At 36.1% G+C, this 25,613-nt stretch overlaps 2 protein-coding genes across 3 annotated transcripts in view; one reads left to right on the top strand and one right to left on the bottom strand.

The window, feature by feature from the left end:
* The window catches only part of trappc9 (trafficking protein particle complex subunit 9), a 217,634-nt gene extending 200,041 nt beyond the window's left edge, over nucleotides 1–17,593 (bottom strand). The window contains exons 1-8 of one of the 2 annotated variants that reach the window (XM_079441154.1): nucleotides 17,544–17,593; nucleotides 15,992–16,592; nucleotides 13,074–13,219; nucleotides 12,213–12,338; nucleotides 9,903–9,929; nucleotides 8,696–8,817; nucleotides 6,111–6,236; nucleotides 5,818–6,034 (exon numbers count right to left, since the gene is read on the bottom strand). In XM_079441154.1, coding sequence (XP_079297280.1) covers nucleotides 5,818–6,034; nucleotides 6,111–6,236; nucleotides 8,696–8,817; nucleotides 9,903–9,929; nucleotides 12,213–12,338; nucleotides 13,074–13,219; nucleotides 15,992–16,575 — 1,348 coding nt within the window. In that variant the 5' untranslated portion in view covers nucleotides 16,576–16,592; nucleotides 17,544–17,593. The remainder of the gene's footprint in view (nucleotides 1–5,817; nucleotides 6,035–6,110; nucleotides 6,237–8,695; nucleotides 8,818–9,902; nucleotides 9,930–12,212; nucleotides 12,339–13,073; nucleotides 13,220–15,991; nucleotides 16,593–17,543) is intronic. The other variant, XM_079441153.1, reaches the window with a different exon arrangement.
* Nucleotides 17,594–18,264: 671 nt separating this feature from the next.
* Nucleotides 18,265–25,096, top strand: LOC306884852 (ras-related GTP-binding protein C-like). Its single transcript, XM_079441077.1, has 7 exons — nucleotides 18,265–18,637; nucleotides 19,001–19,204; nucleotides 19,530–19,729; nucleotides 20,939–21,053; nucleotides 21,214–21,356; nucleotides 21,922–22,070; nucleotides 23,166–25,096. Exons 1-7 carry the CDS (start codon nucleotides 18,452–18,454, stop codon nucleotides 23,342–23,344), a joined length of 1,176 nt encoding a protein of 391 aa, XP_079297203.1. The 5' UTR covers nucleotides 18,265–18,451; the 3' UTR covers nucleotides 23,345–25,096.
* The last annotated feature ends 517 nt before the right edge of the window (nucleotides 25,097–25,613 follow it).

Below are 25,613 nucleotides of genomic sequence, written 5' to 3'. Positions count from 1 at the left end.
ATTGAGTGCTACAATACTACTAAAGTTTACACACGTGGGATCCATGCATAACCCACTGTTCAAATGCGAAGTATAGACACTACTGTATATCCCACAATTCAATGTGCTCAAACTAGAAGCAATCATGATGATTCTTAACCATCTCTTTTAAAATTTTAAGCCATATTTAGTTAAACATACATTTAAAGTGTACATTTCTACATATTTCCAAGAGGAGAAGTGGATGCAATTTGCTTAAATAAACATGCATTTTTTTTTTTTTCTGTCATACAACATTGCACATTCATCCTTATTTGCATACCACCCGTCCTACGAAGACCAGGTTCTGCCCAAAACTCAGTTGGTGAAATATTACATGTGAATGCAAAAGCTTTATTTCCCACACGTCTCCTCCTGGAAGCAACTATAAATGGATAACAAGCTAAACTTTTTATTACACATATCCTTATCTGCATATAATTTCCATACACATTTGGCATCCAGACACCTATTAGCAGACACTACAGCGTATCTGCAACATCAGAAACGTATTAGGCGACAATACAGGCTGTAAATGTCGTCTGTGTGGATAAAACGGATTTTTTTAAAAAAGTCTGGCATAATCCGATCATTGAAACAACCTCTGTTAAAAAAAAACAAAAAAAACAACATGCAACATATATAAGCTTACTGTTACCTTGACATACAAGTGGGATCTTCTTTGTAAATTAGTTTAATATTAATAACAGTTAAGTTTAGTACAATTGTATTAATTACATGCATTGTTACATATATTAATAATACAATATAATATATGCAATATATTACAGTTCAAATTAAATTACAGCATAAAATATGAACATTATCAAATATATATTAATATCCATGCATGAGGCGGCACTTTTTTTAAAGTTTGGGGCGGGGGAGGGAATCAGATTTTTAAAAATGCAATACAGTGCATTACTTGGGACCAATAAAAGCAAGCACTTTCAATGCTGATTTTTCTGCACACCCAACATTCATTCACAACACATTACCCCATAAAAATTTCACTATTTACAACAGCTGCTGCACATTTAGCTGCCATTTATTAAAAACAGCCACTTCATTCCCTCTTCAACTAGAAATAATGCATCGCCCTGTAGTTCAGGGATCATAACGGCTGGTGAGAACAGGCCGCTGAATCTCCAGGAATCGTTTTACAGTTCTCCAGGCCAGGGTCTGCTGCAGTTCTGTGTTCAGTCTTTGTGTTTTCACTGGACTTTCTAAATCCCTGTGCACAATGGTTGAGCTAAACGCAATCAATCAGAGGTTGATGATATATTCGCTCTCTCAGTGCGTAAAGAGAGCCGAGCTCGAGAACTCCCAGGCCAATTAAAAACCCATTTTCTCTTCTCTCTCTGCACTCCATGGTGTCTCTATTGACCTGAGCCCTCTTCTCTCTTTTACTTGAAGCTTCAGTAAGCCAGGGTCACCCTTCAGCTTCAGCGGACACACGCGAGGGGTCTCCACAGCCCACCCAAAGGGGCCGTCACCTGCTCCTGCTCTCAATGACATCACCCAATCAATGCAAAAAGCACATTAAATCAGCTGTTTTGCCTGACATAAATAAATAAAGAATGAAGATGTAAGAAGAGTAAATATATCTAAATGACGGAACGGTTTGGTCTGCATTGAGACGGCACTCGAAATCTTCAAGTCCATGTGAAATCAAAACTGACTCCATTCATTTTCTTTATAAATGCTGTTTGTCTTATTGTGCCCGATTCATCCGTGCACATTATTCAAATCTTTTATCAAAATATAATAATAGTTTCTGCCTTTGAAGTAATGATTTTGCCGACAGAATCAACAATGTGTGGCAATGTGTTTATATTCTTATATTATATATAAATATATTTAATATATAAACATAACATATTTTTCCTAAATATATACATGCATGTGTTTGTATTTATTTATACATAAACACTTATTTTGGATGCGATTAATCGCAATTAATCGTTTGACAGCACTAGTATTATTATATATTACACATCCTTAAACTAAATATTCTGTTTCACTCTGTAATGCGTCACATTATGGAGTATAAATGTATTGCAAATGCCATTTTATGTCATCTTTAAAGAATAGTAATGATTTTCTCTTTCCAATTCATAGCATTCTGAACGATATAGGCAGACCCTCAGGCTGTGTCTGAAGCTAAACGTCTTTATCATTCCATGTGCATGTGAGAGTCGGGCAGAAGGTTGAGAGGATTTCATATTAAAGAGAATATAGTTAAGGACCCTAAAGTGATGCACCTCAAGAGTCTGACATCACAGCTCAGGGTCAGATCTCCTTCTCTAGGCTGTTTTCCAACACAAAGACTGAAAGAAATATGCATCACCCCTGAGAAGATCCCTTCAAAACCCACAACGCTCTTCTGTAAGCATACAAAGAGGGACAAGGTTACTTCAATGCCACCTGGGCAGATTACAAATCAACCAAAGGCCGTTTATGAGTCTGAGGTATTTAAAGAAAAATGAGCAATTCAGACTATTCATATTCTGCTCTTGTATTGCAAAAGACGCCAGTAAACAGCGGTAAAATGGGTCGAGAGGACAACCATGATATAAAACACAGTAATAGCATGCATTATTAAAAAAAACGACAGCATTAACCTAATTAAAAGAGCAAACATGGGAGAGGGGGATGACATCATTACCCAGGTTCAAAAACCTTGAAACATCAGCACGTACATCACTCGCATCATAATGCACACAGGCCGCATTTCTATTCCAGACTCGCATGCACATTACTCCTTTGTTTATTGTCAACAGGAGTCAGTCTTAAATAGGCTGGAGGACATGAAGGTGGATAATGCCTTTCAACCAAAAGCAAAATAGATACCTTATTCACTCCTCCAGACTACTGGTCGACCGATATGGCTTTTTAAATGCCTGATGGTAATACAAATAGAGCAGGGTGAGCAAAACTAGACAGAATAAAACATTAGTCATTTTGTTTTGATCGTGAGATAACTAGTTTTCTTGTAATTTTGTCATGATTTAGGAAAAAAGAAAAAAAAAAAGTATTAGTCTCAATTTAAAAGTGCCTATTTGTAATTAAATATAGGACCAAATAAATATAAACATCATATGCAACCAAAAAAAACAGAATATAATCATTACTTTTTAATTTGGAGTATATATTGACAATATATTGGATCACTGTTACACAGCGATAAAGAACGTATATCACTCGGTTCCACGAGCAGCTTTAGGACTCTCTGATCACCGTTTGGTTCATCTTATTCCATCCTACAGGCAGAAACTTAAGTCTGCAAAGCCTGTATTAAGATCTGTTAAAAGATGGACTAACAAAACAGAGCGGGATCTACAAGCCTGTTTCGACCTCACTGATTGGACTATTTTTGAAGCCGCTGCCACCGATCTAGACGAGCTCACAGAGACTGTAACATCATATATCAGTTTCTGTGAGGATATGTGCCAGGACTCATCTATTCTACAACAATGACAAACCATGGTTCACTGCCAAACTCCAGCTCCGTCAGGCCAAAGAAGATGCTTACAGAAAGGGGGATAAAGTCTTGTCCGAACAGGCCAAATACACACTGGAAAAGGAGATCAGAGGAATTATTCTGACAAGCTCAGGAAAAAATTATCTTCCAGTGATCCTGCTTCAGTGTGGATAGGAATGAAGGACATCACCAGTTACAAGTCACCATCCCCCAGCACTCTGGAGAATCAACACCTGGCAGACGACTTGAACGACTTTTATTGTTGTTTTGAAAGATCACCCCACACCCGCCCTGAACACCTCCCACACAACCATTCACACCTGCAGCAACCCCTCCCTCTCCCACACCTACGATTCAAATCAGCGAAGAAGATGTGTGCCAGGTCTTCCGGGAGAACAAAAGGGGGAAAGCACCAGGCCCAGACGGTGTGTCACCCGCTTGCCTAAAAATCTGTGCTGATCAGCTGGCCCCCATCTTCACACAGATCTTCAATAGATCACTGGAGCTGTGTGAAGTCCCCTCATGCTTCAAACGCTCCAAAATCATCCCCGTCCCAAAGAAACACAAAATTACTGGACTTAATGACTACAGACCTGTGGCTCTAACATCTGTAGCCATGAAATCATTTGAAAGACTGGTTTTGGCTTATCTGAAGGACATCACTGGACCCCCTGCAGTTTACCTACAGAGCAAACAGGTCTGTGGATGATGCAGTCAACATGGGACTGCACTTCATCCTCGAGCATCTGGACAGACCAGGGACTTATGTGAGGATCATGTTTGTGGACTTCAGCTCCGCTTGTAACACCATCGTCACGGAAACCCTTCAAAATAAACTAACCCGGCTCTTCGTCCCCACCTCCGTCTGCCAGTGGATCAACAGCTTCCTGACAGACAGCAGCTAGTAAAGCTTGGTAAATTCACATCCAGCACTCGTACCATCAGCACTGGAGCTCCTCAGGGCGGCATTCTCTCCCCACTGCTCTTCTCCCTCGACACCAACGACTGCACCTCTAAAGACCCCTCTGTCAAGCTCCTGAAGTTCGCAGACGACACCACACTGATCGGCCTCATCCAGGACGGTGACAAGTCTGCTTACAGACAGGAGGTCAAGGAGCTGGCTGTCTGGTGCAGTCTTAACAACCTGGAGCTTAACACGCTCAAAACTGTGGAGATGATAGTGGACTTCAGGAGAAACCCCCCTGCTCTCCCCCCACTCACCATCATGAACAGCACCGTGACTGCAGTGGAGTCATTCAGATTCCTGGGCACCACTATCTCTCAGGACCTGAAGTGGAATATTCACACTGACTCCATTGTCAGGAAGGCCCAGCAGAGGCTGTACTTTCTTCGCCAGCTGAGGAAGTTCAACCTGCCACAGGAGCTCCCGAAACAGTTCTACTCTGCCATCATTGAATCCATCCTCTGCACTTCTATAACTGTCTGGTTCAGCTCAGCTACCAAATCTGACCTCAGAAGACTACGGAGGGTAGTCCGGACTGCTGAGCGAATATTGGTACAACCCTCCCCACTCTCCAAGAACTGTACTTATCCAGAGTGAGCAAAAGGGCTGTTAAAATCACTCTGGACCCCTCACATCCAGCACGCTCCCTCTTTGAACTGTTACCGTCTGGTCGACGCTACAGAGCTCTGAGCACCAGAACGACCAGAGACAGAAACAGTTTCTTCCCTCAGGCAATCCATCTCATGAACACTCAACAATAAACGTGGAACACACAACTATAATACATTATCCATTCACCACACTCACTAATTTTATTTTTATATTTTCTCATTTCTAATTTGCACATACTTGACTTGTACATACATAGTTGTCTATATTATATATTGTGTTTCTGCTGCTTTGTACATTGCCTTTTGTTTAATTGTTGCTATTCTTTTATTATCTTGTGTCCTGTCCTGTTGCTGTCTTTCAGACATAAGCAATCAGATCAACTACAATAAGGCCATAAGAAAAGTATACGGTTTTACAATGTGGTGCATTCAGTTACAAAAATAAACATTTAATACAACACTTTTATTTCACTATATAACACCGTTCTATAAAAATCAAGGCCACTTTACAAGACACAAAACAAAAAAACTGCCAGTGCATTCAGTAATGTTAGAAAGTGTTTAACGCTGGTGGTACTTCAGACACCCTGTCCTTCAAATGATCATTAAAATCGACCAAACAATGACTGTGAATGACCATTTTTGTTAAAAGTCCCATCTAGATTTAGGCTTAACAGCTTTAAAAACAATCATTATAATAGTACAACTTAACCAGCCCTAGAAGAAACATCTTGTGTTACCTTTGCTGAAGTCTTTGGGGTCTAGAGAGAGGCTGTATCCTGGCAGGGTCTCCAGCAGGAGTTTGTAACAGGCCTTCCAGCCCGGTTCAGGGATGGTGGGTGCCACACACTGCATGGCTGCGACGCGTTTGAAGAACGCTGATTTCCGGTGGAAGCCGATGAGCTCGTAGAGCTCTGACAGCACACTGTAACGCTGGATCTTCTCCTCTTCTGACAGCTGAACACATATACATACGCTCAAAGACCATTCCTAATTGAGCAGCTTTGAAAACTGACTTGTTGCAAGCCCTCACCTGGCCTAGATTGATGTAAACGGCGTTCTGCAGGAATTCAGAAGCCTCCATGGCTCGTTTCTGAATGGCCAACACTCTGACAGCCTTAATGCAGGCCTCCAGCTCAATCACTCCTGCACTCTTATACTGAAAGACAGACAACAAGATTTTGAATTTTTATGAGTAATGAGCTGTCAATTTAAACTTAATTTAGTGCATTAATTATTTATATTAAAAAATAACTATAAAAAATAAATGAATGTAATTAATCATGGCAAGGCCCACACATATCCATCTGAGAAATTCAAGCTTAATTTGAGAAAAAAAAAAAAAAAAAAATTTAAATAAACATTCATACATTTTATTGAAATGTTTTTTTCAATGCACAAAGGTTTTGTGCATGTGTTTTGGCTTTTTCACAAGTTACAACATAATAACAGATTGTGAGAATTGCACTCTGTGACCATAAATAACAATTTTATCAAATTTAAAAATTACAAAAAGAAAAGAAAATAATTTCATTCATTTTGATTTAAATTTTTATAACTTTTTTACATTTATTTTATTTTTGTTTTTAAACTTTTAATACCTTAAATAAAAAAAAGTTTTGTTCATGATTAAATCATAATATTAAATTACATTTATTATTAAATTCTTTAATACAATAATAAGTAAGGTTTTAAAAACATATTTCCATAAAGGCCCATCATGCCAATATTTCAATCATTCTGCTATACGTTTTGTCTTATTTACAAGTTAACATATAATATCAGATTGTGAAAATTGCCCTCTGAGACCATAAAGATTATAATAACTTGCAATACCGAAGTGCAATGACTAAAATATTAGTTTAAAAAACACTGGTCAGATTAATAAAATGTAATCATTGAAAAAAAATGTAATTATTAAACAATAATAATTATTTAATACAATAAAATTGTAATTGCACAACAGATATATAGGGCACAAAAAAATAGGGATTCAGGAATTATTTGTTTTAATTTTAGTTAAAAATCATGCTGACCCCAGTCATTTCAATCATGCTGCTACACATGTTTTTGTTTACTCACATAATTTCAGATTGTGAAATTTGGCCTCTGAGACCATAAAGATAAAAACTTGCAATATTGAAGCTCACTGAACTATATTTAACAAAAAGATCTGCGGGTCAAAGAAAGGTCATGCTGTACGTCCATCTCGTCAGTGTCTCTGTTCAGAATGTGTCATCATATTTGAACATCAAAACTCAGCAGTGGATAGCTAATGGCACAAAGTGCTCTGTTCAAATCTAAGAATTTACTAGGCTGCAGTGTCCCCTGCTGGCTGCTGGCAGAACAGCTGATGTGGCAGAAATGAGCAGTTGGACATCAATGAAACGAACAGAGACTGAATAAGCAGCTTCATTCACAAGACTGGGGTCGAACACTTTACTTTTCATGAGTCTCACTCAAGACGAGAAACAGTGAGCTTAAAATGCACCATGAAAAAAGATAAGGGCATCTCTAAGGGCTACTTGCTGTGAGATGCACATTGCACATCAGCAGAGGCATTGTAGGTAAAACACCTACTTAAAACAAGCCGGCCCTGTTTGCCATCTCAGAGTGAGAGTTGATGAATAATGAAACAGAACTTTCAGTGTTTAATAAAACAAAAAGCCACGAGGAGCTGCATGTTAAAGTGGTTTTACCACAGTTAAAAAGCGCTGTTATGCACGAAACGATGTGCACTTAAAACTCCCTTAACTGGAGTAAAACTGCTATAATACAAGAATTTGGTAGACTTATTATTTTTAAAAAGGCCAGATATTCATGTTCAATAAACAATTAAATTTTTATGATTAAAAAGTTTGCAAAGGTTATTTTACAGGTGCTTTAAATGTGCCTCATTAAATCAGATCTTAAAGCTAAAACTCTTGTTTTGCAGTTTGTTAATAACTGACAGTAAATACATTTATTTTAATAAAATACTTCCAATTCAAGTAAACGCTGCCGTTTTTTAACTTTCTATTAATCAGGTATACTGACAAAAATATTTACATTACAAATTAAGAAGCACAACTGTTTTCAAAATTGCTAATAACAATAAATGTTTCTTAGGCAGAAGATCAGTATATTTGATTGATTTCTGAAGGATCATGTGACACTGAAGACGGGAGTAATGATGCTGAAAATTCAGTTTTGCATCACAGGAATAAATTATATTTTAGAATAATTTAAAATAGAAAATTATTTTTAATAATTCACAATATTACCGTCTTTACTGTATTTTTAAATCAAATAATTGCAACACTGAACTAAAACATTTAAAAAAAGATCACCATTTAGTTTAACCTGATTTAACTAACTGAAATAAAAATTAATAAAACTAGAGACATTGTCTATATATCTATATATATACTAAAAATGAAAACAACAAAAATGACTAAACTTTAACTTAAATTAAAATGATTCTAAATACGGTAATAATAAAACTATAACAGTATCTCAATGGTACTAAAATAAAACATGGATAGAACTTCCAGAAAACAAAATTGATCCTCCACAGCAGAGAACAGCATCTCAGATAGAGTGCAAGAAAGAAAGAGTCCTTTGTGTGCAAGAAATTACCTTGCCGTAGTAAGAGATGGCCTCCTTGTATTTCTCGATGATGTCTTCTTGACTGAGGCAGTTCTTGGCTCGGCCGATCTCCGTGCTCGTGTCTGCACTGATGCCATTGGTCGTCAGAGCACCTGGACAGGAAGACAAGAGAAATGACCATGATAAATGCACCATGAAAGAAAAAAAAAGAAGCCAATTCTGTTCTCTGCATGCCACGGTAACACATTACCTTATTTTTAAAAGCTATAAAGCCTAAAGTCCACAATGGCATTAAAGATGTTTGTATTATGCAGCTCTGAGATATAAGATGCTGCAAATGAGTTCATTTGTCTGATACAAGAGCTGGAACTCTACAAGCAATCTCTTAAATTAAAAATGAAAGTCATCAAGAAACATATTTAGAGGAATGAGAAAAATAATTACACACTCGGGATGTTTATTAAAGAAAAAAAAGAAAAAAAAAATGTGTTATCTTTATTAATCCATGTCCCTCATATTGGGAACGATTAATCAGTGCATCATTTATTATTATTAAACTTTAATAACCTTCTGGAAAGGCTTTTCATAAATACTATTTAGAAACTGCACTTTGGAAATCTGTATTTTGGGCCAAGAACTGTTGGTTTTACCTGGCCAACCGCATTAAAGAAAAGAGAAATCAATTAAAAACAATTCAATCTTTTTATTTTATTATGTAAATTGAATCTCTTATCTTTAACAAGTTTTCACAAGAAATACAAATGAAACCAAAACACTGACCTATAGTGGCAGATGTTGCATTGTAAAATCCTGCAAGTCTAAACTAAATCACTGTCAAACCCATTAGTTACTAATAAATCATCGTCAAAAATATAAACCAATCTGATCAGTCAATATCTGCTCTACTGATTTTTATAATGGATGTTTGAATCAGTCATTAACATGATAACTACTACCACAAATTCTGATTCTGAAAAAGCAATAAGAAAATACACAAATATCCCATCTAATGATGGCAAAAGTATTAGAAATCCAGCTGAAATCAAAAGAAAGGATTCAAATCCATGCACTGAAATCACTGTAGATATTTTCATTGCTGTCAGATCAGAAACACAAAAGGCCACCAAACACCTGCACACATGCACAAGCAAAACAAAGTAACTAAAACTACATCACAAGTGCACAAACGGGCAGGAACAAGAGCCATATCTTGAGCTACACAATTGCTTTACTGTACCTGGATCAATGAGAACTTCTTGAGCGCCTGAAGACGGACAGATAAACAAACAGAGAGGGAGAGACAGAGAACCTGGTTCACTCTTGGACATAAGCGGTGAGCAGTGTTAGTACAGCACATATCAGGGCACAAATGGTCTGTTATGATCCTGACATTGCTGAATGGTGATAAAGCTGTCTGTAGAGCAGTGGGGACGAGCAGACAGAACTGAGAAATGATGGGCTCGTTCTAAATAATGACCATTAACAGACGCTGAGGAAGCATGCACGGTTTAAAAAAAAAAACATGATTCATTCTGTTAGTTCAGAATATATTAACAAAACATCTTGTACGGTGAAAAGCTGTGTGTTTGTAAGAAACAAATCCATCATTAAGGCATTTTAACTTCAAACTGTCACTTCCGGCTCATCGCACAGCTTTCGCTTCATTAATAGAGTCATGTGGATTACTTGTGAATTATTGCTATGTTTTTATCAGCTGTTTGGACTCCCATTCTGACGGCACCCATTCACTGCAGAGGGAATTTACTGGTGCACAAAGTGATGCAGTGCTAAATTTCTTCAAATCTGTTCCCATAAACAAATAAACTCATCTACATCTTGGATGGTCTGAGAATGAGTAAATGTTCAGCTAATTTTTCATTTTCTTTTATTTTTGTGAACTATTCCTTTAAGTCATACTTAAAATATGTGAATGTCACTGGATTAGATATTAAAATATCAAACCAAACTCCATCTGCACAAATGCTGTGAGAGCTCTTTTTAAACAGCATCTATTTTTATCATTTATTATACACAATTATTGTGAAATGTTTTACTTGGAAAGTGTCTATTTGTTGAAAAATAAATGCCATTTGATTTGATCATTTGTTATGCACCAATATGAAATTAATTTTAAGTGTGCAAATACTTTTTGGAACTACTGTAGATGCAAATCTGTGTCAAAAACCCTACCGCAGAGAATTAATTAGCAAATGAAACATGCAAATGAATGATATGCTTATTTAGTTCAAATACAATGTTACAGAGTTGTGAGGTTTACACAGATTAATATGAGCAAATTAATATGATTTATTATTATTATTATTATTATTATTTAAAAACAGAAGAAAAATGGAAAGAAAAAGGAAAAAATTATGAAAAGAAAAAAATACAGAAAAATGAAAAGAAAGAAAGAAAATGATAATAAATTGTACAAAATAAATAGATCAATTGAAAACTGACTATGTTGCTTTAGATCAGCATAACAGACTGAGCAATAATCATGTGTCTGCTTTAGACTAAACGCGTCTGCTGCTGTCAGTGGAGAAAAGCTCACCATTCACTCCTAATGCAGTTTCATTTAAGAAATAAACATCAAGGAGCAATAAATTACATCGGAGCACTTGCAGACACATCATTTAAGAGACATTGCACTCTTTCACTGGTTTATTCATTTACACATTCATTCATGATGGAAATAAAACCATTATTTCAGTTTCCATAGGAGATCCTCACATTTATTTCTTTAATATATATTAAAAGAAAGAAATGTGAGGATGTCCCATGGGAAAAAAAAAAAAAAAAGCTGTAAAAAATTACCGTGATTTTAACAGTAAAAAAAAAAAAAAAAAAACAGAAAATGCTACAGGAAAAACCTGTTAAATGGTTAACGGTAAGTTCCTGTAAAATTTACAGGGAAAACTGTAAACTGACGTTCCCAGAATTCCCTGCGTTGCATTTCAAATTTAGTTTGATTTTGATGTTTTTTATGTTTCTTCTTAGATTTTTCTTATCAGTTACGTTTCTTAGGGTTGTACGTTACATCTAATGTTGTTAAATTAATGTTTATTTCTGTTCAATGAGTCTCACCATGATGGTGTTTAGTGCTTGTGTGAATGACACGGTGCACTTTCTATATACGTTACTACTAAAAAGCTGCTTGTGATGGACTTCAGTTATCAGTTTTACCAGGGTTATCAGTGTATTTAAAAAAAATGTACTAAACAGATTTCAGTACTTTAATAGGTTTCATTATATCAGTTAATGAAATTACAGTATTTAACTGTAACTTTAAGTTAAAACAGTAAAACCTAAAATGTTGTTACCGTATTTTTTACAGTAGAATTCTGGCAACCACAGCTGCCGGTTTTACCGTAAATTTTACGGAATTTTTTACAGTGTATGTGTGTGGGGAAAAAAAGCAAAGATAAACAGGATTAAATATGAACTCCAGAATCTCTCAAGCCATTAAAGCAAAAATACGATGAAGAAAATCAGACAGTTTGTTTGGATAAAAAGTGTTGTTATAGATGTGTCTGACTGCACTGACCAGGTCTGTGTCTCTTTCCAGCGTCGGCAGCAGAGGAGACGCCAGGTTTGCGGGCTCCGCTCTTCCCCGCAGTGCCTCCTGGGTAATGGAAGATGACAGAGGCAGAACACAACCCCTCCAAAGCAGCTGAGAAACAACACACAAACCATTTCACTGTTACTATTCCTCACATCTGCCATGCAGGTTTTAAAGCAAGATGCATTTAGGCAAAGACTGAAAATGTCAGTTGCTTGGAGTTGAACAGTTGGAGATTGTGATGAATGTTAACTGGGTTTGTTAGCTTAGTTAGCTGGTCAGCACATGAGTTTAAAAACATTTATATAATTTTGCACTGGCATATAAGTGATTTTATCACACCAGGATTTTTATAGTAACTAAGTCTAAACTTGTTGCCTGAAAATTTATATTAAATAAAATTTAAAAAAGGTTTTTAACATCTCATTTTCTTTTATTTTAACTTTATGTTCTAAAATAACTCAAATAAAAATTAATTTACTAATTAAAAAATATGTACAAAAATATACAAAAACTTCAAACTTAAAAGATAGAAAAATGCAAATGAATAAAATAAACAAAAATGTTATATATTTCCTATTTCAGCTATTAACATGTCTGATTTTAGTTTAGTAACTAAATAAATTAATAATAATTTAAAATAAATCAAATATTCATAAATTACAATATTACAAAAACTACATTTTATAAAAACAACAAAATTACTCACTTGAATTTAAATGAAAATATTAAAAATATATATTTTACAATATTAATAAAAACTATAAAAGTATTGCAGCGATATTAAAATAACACTGACTTGGTGTGAAAGTATATCTGTGAATTATTGATCAATCACCATCTTACCTCCCAGCCACAGGAAGTCATTGACAGACCGCAGCAGCTCTACAGCCATGTGATAATGTACAAGGGCGTCCTGCAGCATGCCTGCCTGCAGACACAGATCCCCGACGTGCTTCCTCATGCGGCCCTGACAGCGTTTCTTGTAGTGCCTGAGGAAGAGGAGCAGCAACAGGCGTCAGATAAACATTCAACATTTACGCACAGAGCTTAATCGATGCAAGACGCGCTCGCAGCCAAGTGCAGGTGACGTCAGCCAAATTTAATTAAAGTTATTTTTATCAGCGGTGGATCGATGTCGTCTCATTTGGCTCTCCTTATATGGAACACAAATATGCTGATGTGGTTTTGCATCAAGCTTGGTCTTCTGTCGTAGCCCAGGATTTACAGACAGAGAGAGGGAAGCTGGAGGTGAAGATACTGATGTAGAAGGAAGGGGATGCACAGGCAAAACTGGGAGAGGGAGATTTTAGCTAAAGGGGACATAAAGCAACTTCATGTCAATCCCATGGAGATGAAAAAAACATTTTTTTTTTAAATGAGGGATTTCTATTTTATAAACATGAGGAGGTAAAACTCTGGTGGAAGGACCCCTATAAGAGTGTGCAAGAGGGTCAAGTGTTATTCAAGTGAGAGCCAGACAGAGCAGAAGAGAAACAGGAGAATATTCTTCATCTTTACTTTTATAAGTTTACAATTTTACATAGAGAGGATGTATCAGTAAACAAATACGTCATTTTATAGAGAGACAGAGGAGCGCGAGAAAGAAACAAAAAAAAATATAAAAATACATATATTACTAAGATTATTATTTTAATAAATAATCAATTAGCCTAAACCTACACTATAGACCTCAAGCTTAGTTGTACAGCTTTACCAAAAAAAAATAAAAATTATTATATATATATATATATATATATATATATATATAAAAACAAAAATGTATTTAAAAATATAAGTAATAGTATTGCTTTATATAAATGAATATAATCTTTATAAACATATAATCTATATTTACAATCTTTTTTTAACTTCCAATCAAGAACTTCACAACTAAATTCAGAGAGTGTTTTCTATACATGCATGGATGTCATTTTCAAATTCATGCTGCGACCGTAGATGAGATGAGCATAAAGCTTTGCGAGCAATCACTCATGAATTACTGAATGACATCCACGCACTTCTGCAGTTAAAACGGACAGAGATAGTGAGTAAGAAATACAGTATGCTTGACTAAACACTTGACCCTTTCAGTCACCAGAACCCAGAGAATCGTTCCCAGGTTTCCAACACGGATTCAATATCACCATAAAGGTGAAGTATGTCATTTATGCATAACCAAACAGAACTGCAAAACAGTACAAATCCACCATTAGTCAAGCAAACAGGAAGTTTGCCACTGGTTTATTCAAGAAAGAAAAAACTGACACACTTCACCTTTAAAAAAAAAAATGACTCAAAGACGACATGAGGACACAAAGTTTCAAAAATCTATTTCCGCTCCTGCACATTGACTTTCATCTGAAAAAGTTTGACCTTTCTACTCTAAACTGAGACACAAGAGAATCGAGGTCCAACCACTGCGTCACTGACGGGGAGAGGAAGAGGCTGATCATATAAGAATGAACTAAACCGGCTCACCTTTTCACACCCAATAATAAACTCACAGGACAGTATGAAAGAAAAGAAGAAAGACAAATAAAACAAGGCAAATCAAGAGAAGGGAAGAAAAACAACATCCATGAAAAACAAATGGCAAAACTCATGAAACAGGAAAGAAGATCATGCACGGTTGACCTACAAGCAAAACCATCCTATTGTGGGACTCCTGGGCATTCAGTATTTACCACAGTCCATTCAGACTTCATTTAAGATGAATTATGATCTGCAGATCAACTGCAGCAGGTTTGTGAGTTGGAAAAAGCAAATAACTTCTCAAATCATAAACATTTTAAATAAATAAATTCAAAATAAAACACTTATAACAGTATAAAAAGTGCATAATTAGTTTTATTGTTTTATCTATTCATTTATTGGACTGTGTTATAATTATATCTATTCATTTATTGGACTATACTATAAATATATAAACATTTTGTCGTACGCTAAAATATAAAAATACATAAATATATATACACATACACACACACTATGTATAAAACACAAAAAAATATATTATTTTATTTGTTTAGTTGAATGTGATGTTGGTTACTGGCCACACAAATTATATATAAATGTTAATTTATTGTTAAATTATTACTCTAAAAATAAATAAATTAATTCAAAATAACACGCTTAAAAATGCATTAATCAAAATATTTTATTATTGAGATTTTATATTTAAAAAATATAGATATATGAACATTAATATTTAAAATGTCAGGTGAAACTTCAAGTAAATATTTTAGGTCAAAGGGTTTCGGCTGATAAATTCATTGTCTAAATAAAAATAACGAAAAATAAAATAGTATAGTCAGTATAAATGCTACAAATAAATTTAGGCATCACAACATTATATTGTACAGTATGAAAAATACATGCATTAAGAAATTTTCAAAAGATTACATTTGGTAGTGGTAATAAAATATTAGCGTTTTTCCAAAAATAACTTTGATGATAGTAAAGGTAACCGAAAACGTAAGAATATAGAAATAGCACGTACAAGTGAATAGCTGCCTAATATACCCAAATATCAAACAATAAATGTAAAAAATAGCTTTAATATCAGCTGATAACCGATATAGTACCTCTATATCATGCATCCCAAATAATGATGCTTGCCTCAGCAAGATAATAATAAAGTGTTAATTTAAGTTTCATGAGCCATCCTTTTCTAGATACAGACATATGGTTAATGGATTTTCCAATAACCGATTATTCTGGCTGCCAATATAGATGAACATATTCTCAGAGCCCAAACTCACCTGCTGTCTGTGTCCAAGCCCACAAAGTCCTTCTTCTCAAACGGCACACAGAGCAGTTGTAGCTTATCGCCAGATTTATCGGTTGCTCTGTCCAGCCTTTTGGACTCCAGGACGATAAATATAGACTCCACGAAATCCTCCACCCGCTTCTCCACATCAGCACAGTCGTCGTAGCTGGGGTAGAAAGCCACATCTGTCCGCTGCTGTTCCGCCACCTCCCCCTGCAGCCCGAACACCAGCAGCCGCGAGTCATACAGCGTGGATCCGAACACCTCCTTCTGCCCGTGGAACCGGTCGGACGTCTGCGCCCACTCTTTGGCCGTGGTGCAGCTGGTCACTGAGATGAGACCCACCACTTTGCGGTGGGTCTGAAAGTCACCCCACTCATTGTTCTCAGGGGGGTAATGGTGGCGGTACCGGATGAAGAGGACGCGCTGGGAGTCCCGTATGTTAACCTGACTCACGCTGGTGATGCGTTTGTAGATGCGGAAGAACTGGTCCTCTGGGACGATGCCCATGGGCTGGACCACCACCAGGACCGTCTGATGGTCCTCAGCACACTGCATGTAGTCTGGGACGCTCATGTCTGCATACAGCAACTCTAGAGAAGGAAAACAATCCACAAAACAACATTGTTTTAATATAACAGGTTTATATTAAATATAATAAGACATTTAAATTAATAAAAAATTATATATATATATACACACACACACACACAGGCAGCCAAAAGTTTGTAATAATTCATTTATTTTACGTTTTCACAAAGCTCACAAAGACTGCATTTATTTGCTCAAAAATGCAATAAAAACAGCAATATTTTAATACTATTACAATTTAAAATAACTGTTTTGTAATTGCATATATTTTACAATCTGTAATTTATTCCAGTGATGCAAAACTGAATTTTCAGGCACCATTAATTCAGTCTTCAGTCTCATATGAACCTTCAGAAATCATTCTAATATTCTGATAAATTATTAATTACGGTTCTTCGTATCAGTGATGAAAACAGTAATGTAATGCGGTAGTGTTCTGTTTGACAGAAATTAATGTTTAATCTTAATTTAAATACACGTTCCTACTAACATAAAAGGACTACTGAATTAACTTCGGTAAACAAGTACAAGTAAATAAATAAAATAAAATCCCAAAATGTGTAATACTTTACATATTCGTAACCATAAACTGAATAAAACAAGAGTGCATTACAAAATCCAACCATAAAAACAAACCAAAGAGTCCAATGTTTCAGCATTTAAACAAAATCAATGCGTCCCTTATTAAATTACTCCAGTTTCACGAAACAATCATTGTTTGTTCATTCAAAATGACATATTTGTATAACATTTGTGTTTACTTTGGTCTGATTTCAAAGGCGTTTTTGAATGAAATATCTTCAAATTGATCAGCTGATATCAACGTGTCAACAGCGTATTATCGTACGTTATGAAACTCACAACACAGAAAATGTTACATTTATTCCAATATAACGCTGGTAGAATAATCATATGTTTTTAAAATGTGAGTCCAAAAGCTTGTTTTTACTCACAAACGCTCTTCCTGTCTACACTGCTGATGCTTCTTCTGCTGCAGTCGGTCAATGAGAAAGAAGCGCGTGACTCATTCTTGTGTTTATAAGCGCCCCCTGTTGGATGGGCTCCAGCATCCGCTGTGTAATAATATAATATAACATAGCTGTCAAATGATTAATCGCATCCAAAAAAAGTTGTTTGTGCACTGTGTATTATGTTTATGTAAATACACACATGCAGTATATATTTTAAAACTATTTACATGTATATACATTTACTCAGTCATATTCTTCAATATATTTAATACAAAAACATCACATATTATTTTATAAAATAATATAATAATGTCAATCGTATAATAAAAGAATAATTGCCGGCATTAAATGTTTTAAAACGAAAAAAAAAATAGAAAATTTAATCGTCTTTCATACATATAATACAGTGGTTTTCAAACCTGCCCAGGAAGTTTGCTCTGCACATTTTGAATGTCTCCCTAATTAGACAATTTAGTTCGTGCAGTCTAAAGAGCTGATGAGTGGATTCAGGTGTGTTAGATGAGGGAGACAGACAAAATGTGCATGCAGGGGGTCCTCCAGGGCAGGTTTGAAAACCCCTGATATAATATATCCTGAAAATGTAAACGAGAAGTTGCTCATCTGAGAGACCGCTCCACTCAGAGGCTTCCCTCACACTGTAGACCTTTCCGCTCGCCTGCAGGCGTTCCCCTCTGCGCCTGTCATATGATCAGCTTCCCGTTTGTTTGTGTTCATGCAGCAAGCTAACCGCTTCCCACTATGAAACCTCCTCATCTGTATCCAAACTAAACCTGTAATCCACACCGATCCCACCTCAATCCCTCAATCAGAGCCTGCAGAGTCCACACAGACAGATCAGAGGGATTCAAAGCTTTAAACACGGGGTTATAATGTCGATCGAGTACGAGCAGCAGCTAGCCGGAAGCCTGGTGGACTCTTTCCCTAAAGATTTCGGCTACGGCGTGGAAAACATGGATATGATGCAGGAAAACCTGGAAAACTCGCCGTCTGCAGACAGTAAACCCAGAATCCTGCTGATGGGACTGAGGCGCAGCGGGAAATCCTCCATCCAGAAGGTCAGATCCCATTGGGAAACAGCACTACACTAACAATAAAAGCACTATGGTAAAGCTTTGGACACTATCGACACATCTCCTGATTCTGCTGACATAACCAAGTGAAATGCATTTCAAATATTGCTTCACGTTCCATTTCGAACTATAATTGCAAAAGAACATTTCCTGTTATTAAGTAACATTTAATGCTGCTTAAAATCCTTCATCCTCTAGAACTCATTTTCTGTTGGATGTGAGTGGATGAAATCTTGTTGTCTTTAAGATGTAAGCCTGGTTGTGAATAAGGAATGAATCTGTTATGTTTTATAATATCTGTATTTGTGTATTGCATGTTCACCTATGATTTAATGTTGTGAATCTCAGGTGGTGTTTCATAAGATGTCCCCAAACGAGACGCTCTTCCTGGAGAGCACCAACAAGATCTACAAGGATGATATCTCTGGCAGTTCCTTCGTAAACTTTCACATATGGGACTTTCCAGGGCAGGTGGACTTTTTCGACCCTACATTCGATTACGAGATGATTTTCAGGGGCACCGGCGCGTTGATTTTCGTCATCGATGCTCAGGTGTGCTGACACAAGTGAAATATAAGGATTCTGAGAGTAATTGTTGTTTAATACGCATACTTTCATTTTTACTTTTTTGATATGGGAATTGGCTCCATGCCTGGCAAAGACTTTGCAGCTGTCTTACCATTGTGTTTGGATCTCTCTGTCTCTCTGTCTCTCTGTCTCTCTCTCTCTCTCTCTCTCTCTCTCTGTCTCGCTCTCTCTCTGTCTCTGTCTCTCGGTCTCTCTCTCTCTCTCTCTGTCTCTGTCTCTGTCTCTCGGTCTCTCTCTCTCTCTGTCTCTGTCTCTCGGTCTCTCTCTCTCTCTCTCTGTCTCTCTGTAGGATGACTATGTCGAAGCATTAGGCCGGCTACATCTGACGGTGTCGCGGGCGTTCAGGGTGAACCCGGAGATCAATTTCGAGGTGTTTATACACAAGGTGGACGGTTTATCAGATGATCATAAGATAGAGACACAGAGAGACATTCATCAGAGGGCTAACGATGATCTAGCCGACGCCAGTCTGGAAAAGCTTCACCTCAGGTTAGTCATACTGATCCTAAAGCCGGATCAATTAGCCATGATACAGTCTAATAACAGATAGAGAGTTGTGCTTTCAGCAGGGCTACAGCGATGTTCCAGCAGGTAATGTTTGAGTGTGTACTAAATAGTGGTGTTATTGTTAAATAAATAAAAAAAATTTTTTCATGAATTGAAGTCAAATAAAATCTAAATATTTGATTTTAAAAATTGATAAGCGAAACTAACTGAAATAAATGTATTGAAGTACTAGGATTACTAAAAGTGAATTGAAAATAAATTAAAGCTAAATAGAAATATGTTATAAAAATACCATGAGCACAATAAAATACCAAAACAATCTAAAATTGAAATAAAATATAAAAGTAAAAGCTAATTCTATAATAGTAAGTGAAGTGAAGTGACACTGCCAAGTATGGTGACCCATACTCGGAATTCGTGCTCTGCATTTAACCCATCCAACGTGCACAAACACAGCAGTGAACACACACACACCGTGAACACACTCCCGGAGCAGTGGGCAGCCATTTATGCTGCGGCGCCCGGGGAGCAGTTGGGGGTTCGGTGCCTTGCTCAAGGGCACCTCAGTCGTGGTATTGAGGGTGGAGAGAGCGCTGGACATTCACTCCCCCCACCTACAATCCCTGCCGGCCCGAGACTCAAACCCGCAACCTTTGGATTACGAGTCCGACTCTCTAACCATTAGGCCACGACTTCCCATAAATAAATAAAATTTGTAATAATACTAATAACACTGGTAATGCATTCTCTTAATATTATATTTCCCCTTTTTTATTTGTATTCAGATATCTCTTATGTTATTGTGCTATATTCACCAGTGTGGGTTTTAGGAAAACATTTGTATTTTCTTTCAAATATTTCATGCTAATCCAAAACTTTTATCCACCTCCAAAACATCAAAGTGTCTTAGGCCAGGAAAAATAATATTTACCAATATTATCACAGTCTACTTTTCTCTGCCTAATCAGACTCAGTCTACACTATTCTAATATACTAAAAATGTCACATTATGAAAGTTCAATAAGTTTATTAAAATTAGATTATTTACATATAATGTTTCAACAATGTTTTTTTATATATTAAGCAAATTGCTTGAATTCCTCATATGTTGGAGCTAATTTTCTGGCATTTCTGGATGAAATGTGTGTTAAATGACACTGTTATGTGAGCAATATTTCTCTTTGTTTTCAGTTTCTATCTCACCAGCATCTATGATCACTCCATATTTGAGGCCTTCAGTAAGGTGGTCCAGAAACTCATCCCTCAACTGCCCACTCTGGAAAACCTCCTCAACATATTCATTTCTGTATGTACACAGCTGCATATCCTCATCTTTATTTTCCTCTTTAAATTAAGGAATGTCTCTCTCCGATTGTAGATTGCAAATTGAGCGAGATTCCATTTGTACTGTACATGGTCTAGTCAAAATTCATAGTGCATATTTGTCCATATTGTTCCCTTTTTAGAATTCTGGGATTGAGAAAGCGTTCCTGTTCGATGTGGTCAGTAAGATCTACATCGCCACGGACAGCTCTCCAGTGGACATGCAGTCATACGAGCTCTGCTGTGATATGATCGATGTCGTCATTGACGTCTCATGTATTTACGGGTGAGAAACTGTGATGCAGTGCTCTATAAATTCACTACTGTTCAAAAGTTTGGGGTTGAAGTTTTTTTTTTTTTGTTGTTGTTTCTGAAAGACATCTGTTAAACCCATCATGGCTGCATTTAAGCAAGCAAACAAACCGTTAAAACAGGTAAAAGTGTGAGATGTTATTACGACTTATTTTTGTTTTGTATTATAATACTTCAAAATGTAATTCATTTCTGTAATGTGAAGTTAAATTTTCAGTTTTGTCATTATGATCCTTCATAAATCAATCTAATATGCTGATTTGCTGCTCAAGAAACTTTTCTTATTATTATCAATATTGAAAACAGTCGTTTTGATCAGTTTAATGTTTTTCCTCAAATGTTACTTTCCTAAAAAAAATTAAAAAAAAACTTGTTGACCCAAAACTTTTGAAAAGTAATGTATTTTATTTATTTTTTTATTCGATTTTGTATCCTTTTATCATGCTGACAGTGCGTGATATGAGATGATGATTATATATTGTATCTTCTATTATGTGTTAGAGCTTTATTTTTTTAACCCATTTATTGAATGTTTTTAGCCTAAAAGATGACAGCAATGGTAACGCTTATGATAAAGAGTCTCTGGCCATCATAAAGCTGAACAACACCACAGTGCTTTACCTGAAGGAGGTCACCAAGTTCCTGGCTCTGGTCTGCATCTTGAGAGAAGAGAGCTTTGAAAGAAAAGGTACAGACGTTTGACATGATCATTCGCTATAGAATATCAGCGTGTTATGTTGACTCGTGTGAAGGTAAAGTGCCACATATAACCATTATTGGCTCTCCCAAAGAACCTTTCGGCAAACAGTTCTTAAAAGAACCCTGTGTGAAGAACGTTTCAAAAATCTAAAGAATCTTTTTTTTCCCTATAAAGAAACTTTTGTGGAATGGAAAAGTTCCATGGATGTTAAAGTTCTTCACTGAACCACAGATGCCATAATTAAAGAGTTAGTTCACCAAATGAAAATTCTGTCATTAATTACTCGCCCTCATGTCGTTCCAAACCCGTAAGATCTTCTTTCATCATCGGAACACAAACTAAGATATGTTTGATGAAATCCGAGAGCTTCCTGACTAGGGATGCGTGGTATACCGGTACTGGAAAAATAACGGTATTTATTATATTTCAAACGGTGCTATATCATAATTTTGCTCAATTCGGTATTTCATGCACTGCAGTTGCGAAATGCACCTGTAGGTGACAGTGCTTCCCAAATTGCTGCGCAACCGGTAAATGTGACAACAGAACAACGCAACGGATCAAGCAAATGAAACTCTATCAACTCACCCAAAATTAATAAATGGAGAACTTTAGAAGTGAAATATGGCATTACTTTGCATACAAAACAGATGACAAAGGTGAAGGAACTGACTTTACTACACTTAGCGTTACTTAAGCGTTGCTATAAATCATGTTGCCACAGGAGGCAACACCTCAAACCTTTTTAAGCATTTGTCGCTTGCTCATCCTGAGCTTTTCAGTGAATTAAGAGATCGACAGGTGAGAGCATCATTCATAAATTCAGATTAAATTTTAACTCTTTATTTACAACTGATCAACGCACATACAGATTTGATACAGTAAGCTCAAACGTTCACATATCGTTGTAACGCTTTCTCAATCCCGTCCTGTCGTTGGTTGGTCTCACGCTATGTGAGTGGCTGAATAGTTGATATTTCAGACTGCTCTAACCAATAAAATCATGAAAGCACCACAGTGTTTCTTGCATAAAGATGTCTCATTTGCAATTTCAAACATGGCTCATGTCTCTATCTTCCACAGGTTTGATAGACTACAACTTCCACTGCTTTCGAAAGGCCATCCACGAGGTATTCGAGGTGAGCAGCTCCACCCAGAGGACAGGAGCGGCAATGCAGTGCAGCCCCCCCAGCAGCAGCGGCAACGGCCTGGCCCGACTCAAATCCACAGCGCTGAACGGTACACCCAGGGGCCTGGTTTAACCCAGGACACACAGACCTCTAAGAACACAGGACCGTGACACTAGTGCGCTGAACGTGCGCAAACGTCCACGTGAGATTACTGGAGTGTTTCTCTACTTATACCTGCTGTTCCAGGACATGAGACACAACAGGACACTCATACAGGACAGACTACATTGCTGCTTTTTTATGATATTTTGATGTGTGTGTGTGTGTGTGTGTGTGTGAGAGAGAGAGACTGAGATTGTGTGCAGATGCAGCATCAGCTGTTATAATGGGGGAAATGGGAAAACTTTAGCCAACATAATGAGGCACAATGAAATGATTAAATAGTAAATACAGTCTCAAAACTAGTGAGCTGCCTATAATTTTTATATCCTTATGTGTATATGGTGGCCAAAAGTGCTGTCTTGGTAGGGTGCTCACCAAGTTTTGAGACACATTCCACCTTTCAGAAGTTTGAGGGTGAATTTTACAAAAAAACATGTTCAAGTAACGTTTCACAAACAAATAAAAATGCTTAAATGATGCCTATTTTTAGGTGCATTAAAAATGTTTGCATTGTGATAAAACACATTTTACCCAAATTCTCATTGCCATAATAGGTCATAAAATTTTACTTTTATTTTTATTTTTTTGTAGTTCCCATTATTCACAATTTTTCTAGATTGTCATTACTTTAATGCAGTATTTTAATTGTATTACAACACAAAAACTGTATTTAAATCAGTATAAACGTTACCATGCAATTCCTTACAATTCAATATAATCAATTTTTTCATTTATTTTTTAAATGAAGCACGGTTTTTTTGAGGGGGGGGGGGGGTTGATTTTTTTTTTGGGGGGGGGGGTTGCATTGCAGTAATAAGAATTTGGGGGAAATGTACTTAAGGTTATAAAAAAATATTGACACAATGTGAAATTTTAAATTAATAATAGGTTTAATTTTCTTTAAGCAATATATTTCCTATTTCTTTCTTTTGATTTTGGAGTGAAATATTACCCGGACGAGTTAGATTCACCCATGAAACAAATCTTCACTCCCTTTTGTAGCAAAATTCCCAGGCCAAACCTTCTTTAAGATTCCATTTGTTAATGTTGATTGTGTTGGCTGACGCTGTTATTTACTCCTGACCTAAAAAAGGGGAAAAATAAATGGAGAAAAGGGTAAAGACATTTGTGAACGTAGTCATGTCTATGTGAACTGCCTTACAGTGAAAAGAATCACATACAAAGACTTCTTCAGGAATGTATGTTTTTCCCGCCAAATTATTCATAGTTTCAATTTGAAATGAATCTGGGAACAGCGTGTATTTTGCCATAAAATGCTTCTTGCAAAAATGTTGAGAACACAGAATAATGACACTCAAGATTGTTGAACAAGCTATTAAAGATATTACATTTTCATATGTGAAGTCCCAGGGTCCAAAATAACCCTCTTTCCTTTTTTTTTTTTTTTGTTACATGATACTGTATTTTATTAATTCTGAAAAATTCCCCTTTCTTGAATGGATATAATGAGGGCTTGTGTGTGTGTGTGAAAGTGTGTGTACAACAGACTCACTGTAAGTGTGATTGTGCTGAAGGATGATTGTTGTATGAGTGTTTTTTTTTTCCTTTTTTTTTCTCGAATAAAGTGTAAAAGAATAAGATTAATTTTTGTGATTGAACTATAAAGATTATTACTTGTAAGATATCAAGAAAATGAGAATTGTTTACTTATGGTATATTTTGTCTCAGAGCACGCTGATAAATTAAAGCTATATTCATTTGAGCTCTGGTCTCATTGGTCTGTACACCTGTGTGTGTGTGTGTCGTTTCACCTCCAGATGTCGCTGTTTGTCAGGATAATGATTCATCAAATTGAAGCGTACAAATAGGTACAACTAAACTGAAGAAAATTGAAGAAAAAAGAACCGTGCATAGATAATCTGATCAGAATTTACTAGAACTTTAATTTTTTTTAGAAATTTATAATATGTTAAAAATCAACATTTGTTAAATCGTATGAGGATTTCTGCAGGAGTCTATCCCAAATTTTAGGCCTTTAAACGTCTTAAATCAGAACAGAAAAAAATCTTAATTTCATAAAGTTATGGCATAAAATTTAGCATGCATTGAAAAAAAAAAAACTTCCTCCTTTTTATCTAAATATTCTTAAGTCAAGATAGATTTACTTGAGATGCAAAATAAATATGAAGTGTTGTTTTCTGGGGAACTGAACAATTTAAAAGGAGTTTAGGCTAAAAACAAGAAACTTTAAATATCTGTAAATATCAAACCCACTGGC

This window comes from Barbus barbus (assembly GCF_936440315.1).
Source record: "Barbus barbus genome assembly, chromosome: 19".
NCBI classification, from domain to species: domain Eukaryota; kingdom Metazoa; phylum Chordata; class Actinopteri; order Cypriniformes; family Cyprinidae; genus Barbus; species Barbus barbus.
The sequence above is the reverse complement of the archived record's forward strand: the minus strand, read 5'-3'. Positions and strand labels throughout refer to the sequence as shown.